We start from the raw sequence: 4494 nt of genomic DNA on the forward strand, positions 1-4494 counted from the left end.
TAAACAAAAATATAAAAAGTGACTGTAATTTTTAGCCAGATAATTAAAAATCAATTATATTACTCCTGCAAGCATTGTTTATAAATGTAAATGACAACATGTATCTTAGACACTTTGGGTACTCAGGCAAAAAGCAGTCCTTGATAAAATGTAATATATATAATTGCACAAATTTGATTACTAAATACTTAAGCTAATTAGCCATGACAATTCAAACTTAAGCAATATGCAAAGAAAAATGCATGAACTGCCTAAGCTATAGAGCATTTAAAAAAATTCATATTTATTTTTAACTATTTTTTTGCTATTTAAAAAAGAAAATACATCCTAATTTGTCAAGAAGCTGACCACATTTAGCACCAGGAAAGAAACTTATGTCAGCTTTTGAACATGACTTCAGATCTTGTCATAGGAAAAAAAAACTTTCATAGAATCTATATGTAGTTATCACTATCAATTAACTAAAAAAAATAGTTTTTAAAAGTAATTGCTGTCCATCATTAATTCACAAGCAATTAAAAGGAAATAAAACTTAAAACCGGGACTACTTGATACTGCGCACAACTCTCCTACAGTGGTTTGTTTTCATTTCCTCCAATGCTTGTTCCAGTTGCTGAACCAAGTGCATCAGGGTAGCTGGATCTGTCTGCAGAACTTTGGTGTTGCGATCTCCATTCTGATTAAGGTGTAATTTTATAGTCACTGATAGTTTTATCTGTTGCCTGAGGCTTCTGCTTGCAAGCTTGATTTTAAATGGAATAAGAGCATAATAACAATTTAGTACATAAAATACACTTAATACATAACATTTATAATTCCTTATACCATGTATAAAAATAAAACTTCCGATAAAGTATAGACTTCAAAATGAAAAGTAAACTTTAAAACTTTTTTGGGGGGGAAAAAAATCAGAATATATATGCAACCTTACAGTGTGGAAAAATTTCTTAAATATGATATAAAAGGCACAAACCATAAAGAAAAAAGTGACAAATTTAACTATTTTAAAATTATTAAATTTTCTTCAAAGGACACATAAAGATGGTGGAAAAACAAGCCACAAACTGAGAGTATTTTGTAACACATACAAGCAAAAAAAGATTAGTATCCAGAATGCATGAATAACTGCTCTGATTTATAAGGAATAAAACATAAAACCAACAGAAGAACGTACAGAAGACGAAATAAGCACGTAACAAAAGTAGTAACACAAATAGATAAACAGGCAAGTATGCTCAACTTTATTAGAATCAAGAAAATGGTCAATAAGACCATAAGATACGTTTCACTAGCATGATTAAAAAGCTTTCCATATGGAGCACTGCAGGTGATGGGAATGGAAACTCTCATCCACTGCAAGTGAGTAAAAAACTATAAACAAAAATGAACAGAAAATTTAGGATGGTGGTTACCTCCAGGGTGCTGGGAGGGGTTCTTATTACAGGAGGGAGATTCAAAGGTACTGGTTTTGTTCTAGTTCTTCAGCTTGACAATGGATACTTGTTTTTATTCTTCTTTAAACTGAGTATCTATAATCTTTTGTTTGTATGATCTAGTCCAAAATTTTAAAAATAAGCACTATTGTCCTAGAATAGGTGGCTCGGTAGGTTGGCACATTATCCCATACACCAAAAGGTTGCAGTTTTGATTCCTGGTCAGGGTGTGTATAGGAGGCAACCAATCGATGTTTCTCTCTTACATCAATGTTTCCCTCTTTCTCCCTTCCTCTTTCTCTCTAAAATCAATAAAAACGTACCCTCAGATGAGGATTTAAAAAAAAAGTACTAGTGATATATTATTAAAAGATAAAAAACTACTAGAAACAATGACCAACTTGGAAATTATGGCATTTAACCCAACACCAGAATGTGCTCTCTACAGGCGATTTTCCATTAAAAGGAACCAGGACCTCCTTGAATAGCTGATTCGATTGAAGTCTGGGACAGGAATTGTACAAGATGAACCTGAAACATCTTGTTATACAAGAAAGCAAGATTGTTATCTAAAACTACTGGAGTAATGTCAAAAGGACAAGAAGCCAAACTGAAGAGATTTCCAAGTGAATGACAAATCTAAATCTAAGATTTCAGGATTAACTTAATACCACAACAGAATATTCTGACTAATAACTTCTTCCAATTAATTCTGGATCATTTGTACATAAAAAAAAAAAAAAAAACAACACACACACAAAAAACCAAGATACTAATCCAAAGCTGAAATTTAATGTCTCAAAATAATTTGGAAACAATAGATTAATTCCTTTGGGTGAGTTAGTCTCCAAACATAAAATATGTATCTGTAAGGCAAATTATCTCTGTAAGGTCATTTCTCTAGTACAGAAGAATAAATATTACTGGAAATACTACTTATTCATTCAGTTATGCATTATTTATACTTCTTTTCCCTCTATATCTGCACTGACAGATAGGGACCAAATGTATTTAGGTGTAATTAAGTCAGGAATTTTTTAAAAATTATATATTTTATTGATTTTACAGAGAGGAGGGGAGAGGGACAGAGAGTTAGAAACATCGATCAGCCGCCTCCTGCACACTCCCTACTGGGGATGTGCCCACAACCAAGGTACATGCCCTTGACCGGAATCGAACCCGGGGCCCTTCAGTCCACAGGCCAACGCTCTATCCACTGAGCCAAACCAGTTAGGGCAAGTCAGGAATTTTTTGTTGAAAGACTTAAGGTCACTCAATCTATCCTCCCACTTTTAAATAACATCAGTCTATTTTTAAAAAATAAATTTTTATTGATTTCAGAGAGAAAGGGTGAGGGAGAGAGAGACAGAAATATCAATGATGAGAGAGAATCATTGATTGGCTGCCTCCTGCATGCCCATCCTGGATTGAGCCCACAACTTGGACATGTGTCCCTGACCGGAATCAAACCTGGGACCCTTCAGGCCTCAGGCCGACGCTCTATCCACTGAGTCAAACTGGTTAGGGCAACATGATATCTAAATGTACTTATAAGATACTTATGTGTACCATTATTTTAAAAATTTCTAGATAAAGATTATATAATATACCTAACAAACACCTAGTAAGATAAAATTACACCTAATTTTTTCTCAGAAAGAAAACTGAATTACACTCAATACTACTACCGCAGGATAAAGAATAGTATCCCACAAAGTTCGTGATATGAACTTATTTTTAATGGGGATGGAATTCTGTCCTTCTCCCTGTAAAAATAACAATAGCAATTTTAAATATTGTAGCCTTAAAGGTAACATCCTCCTTCACCAATGTCAGATGCATTCAATTTACTGGTGCTACTAATAAAGGCATTATTTATGTTTGTAATTTATGAAGTATAGGAAGTGGCTTTTTTTTAGAAACTCAACTATGATTAATTTATTTCCCATAAGCAACTGCACAATAATTAGAGGGTTCACTACCAATCTCTATGAGACAAATCAGTTACTCAAAAATGAAAAGTTCTATATTGTTACTAGTTTCTTAGCCTTTTAGCTGGTTTTCATTTGATAAGTCTTCCTCCCATAGCAGAAAAATCCACTCCAGTTAAAATCCCTTGTAATAATTTCAACTAATATGCACACAGAATCAATTAGTTCTCTAAGTAGTTTTAGCACTTAAATGCATTTCACCATGAGGCAGTATTCATTCAGTATCCCCCTCAACTTTAAACTGTATTAATTCTTATAGTAACCCAGCTATTCAAACTAATTTCACTAGATAAATGAGCTCTCGAGTTTAACTTTAGAAAATTCAATTGCTTATCCTTCTAATTTTTAAGATGTCTTTATAATGAAAAATTCAAAATCAACAAAGCAAAACAACAAAAAAATTCTAAGGGCTACTGGACCCCAAGATTCAGAAGACATCATCACTACATAATAGAGGTAAAAATGTATAAGATAAATTACCCCTGAACCTCATGAACATAACCATCCCTACTTCTCCACCTAGTTATTATGAAAGGACCTAAACATAAAGGTTTAACGAATGATCTACTCCTCCCCATGAGCTCTGCAGGACTTGTTGCTTAACCTGTACCTTGTCCCTTGCTGTATCCACACCCCATGATAGGTATACAAGAATTATTTGATAAATCATTTCTTTAAGAAGGTGCTTACCACCACTAGCCACCCTCCCAACCGTTTTATATTTAGCAGTGAATTCCTGTTATGTGCCAGGCATTGTGCTGGGGACACAGCTGTTAACAAGATATAGTACCTGCCCTCATGGAGTCTATATTTGGTTCATGCCATATCTTGTGTTAATATCTATTCAAGTACTCATCAAACTAAAGTATAAGGTGTACCAGTTAAAAATGCAGATTTTTTTCAATAGATGGAGTTATACATATGTTGATATACATGCAATTTAATATGTATGCTATTTTGTTGTATTGACAACAAGCTTCAAAACTTCATATGTCAAATTTTCTGAAAGTGTTAACATCATAGATATTTCTACACTTAAAAATGTTGAAATTCATGCCAAAAAAAGAGCA

The 4494-nt window shown here is 33.4% G+C and overlaps 1 protein-coding gene across 1 annotated transcript in view; it reads right to left on the reverse strand.

Annotated features, from left to right (window-relative positions):
• Positions 1 to 305: 305 nt before the first annotated feature.
• Positions 306 to 4494, reverse strand: part of COMMD2 (COMM domain containing 2) — a 13159-nt gene continuing 8970 nt past the window's right edge. The window contains exon 5 of the mRNA XM_006776038.2: positions 306 to 742. Within this exon, the coding sequence (XP_006776101.1) occupies positions 545 to 742 (198 nt within the window). The 3' untranslated portion in view covers positions 306 to 544. The remainder of the gene's footprint in view (positions 743 to 4494) is intronic.

The sequence above is a fragment of the Myotis davidii genome, unplaced genomic scaffold (genome assembly GCF_000327345.1).
Source record: "Myotis davidii unplaced genomic scaffold, ASM32734v1 scaffold2069, whole genome shotgun sequence".
In the NCBI taxonomy this organism is placed as follows: Eukaryota; Metazoa; Chordata; class Mammalia; order Chiroptera; family Vespertilionidae; genus Myotis; species Myotis davidii.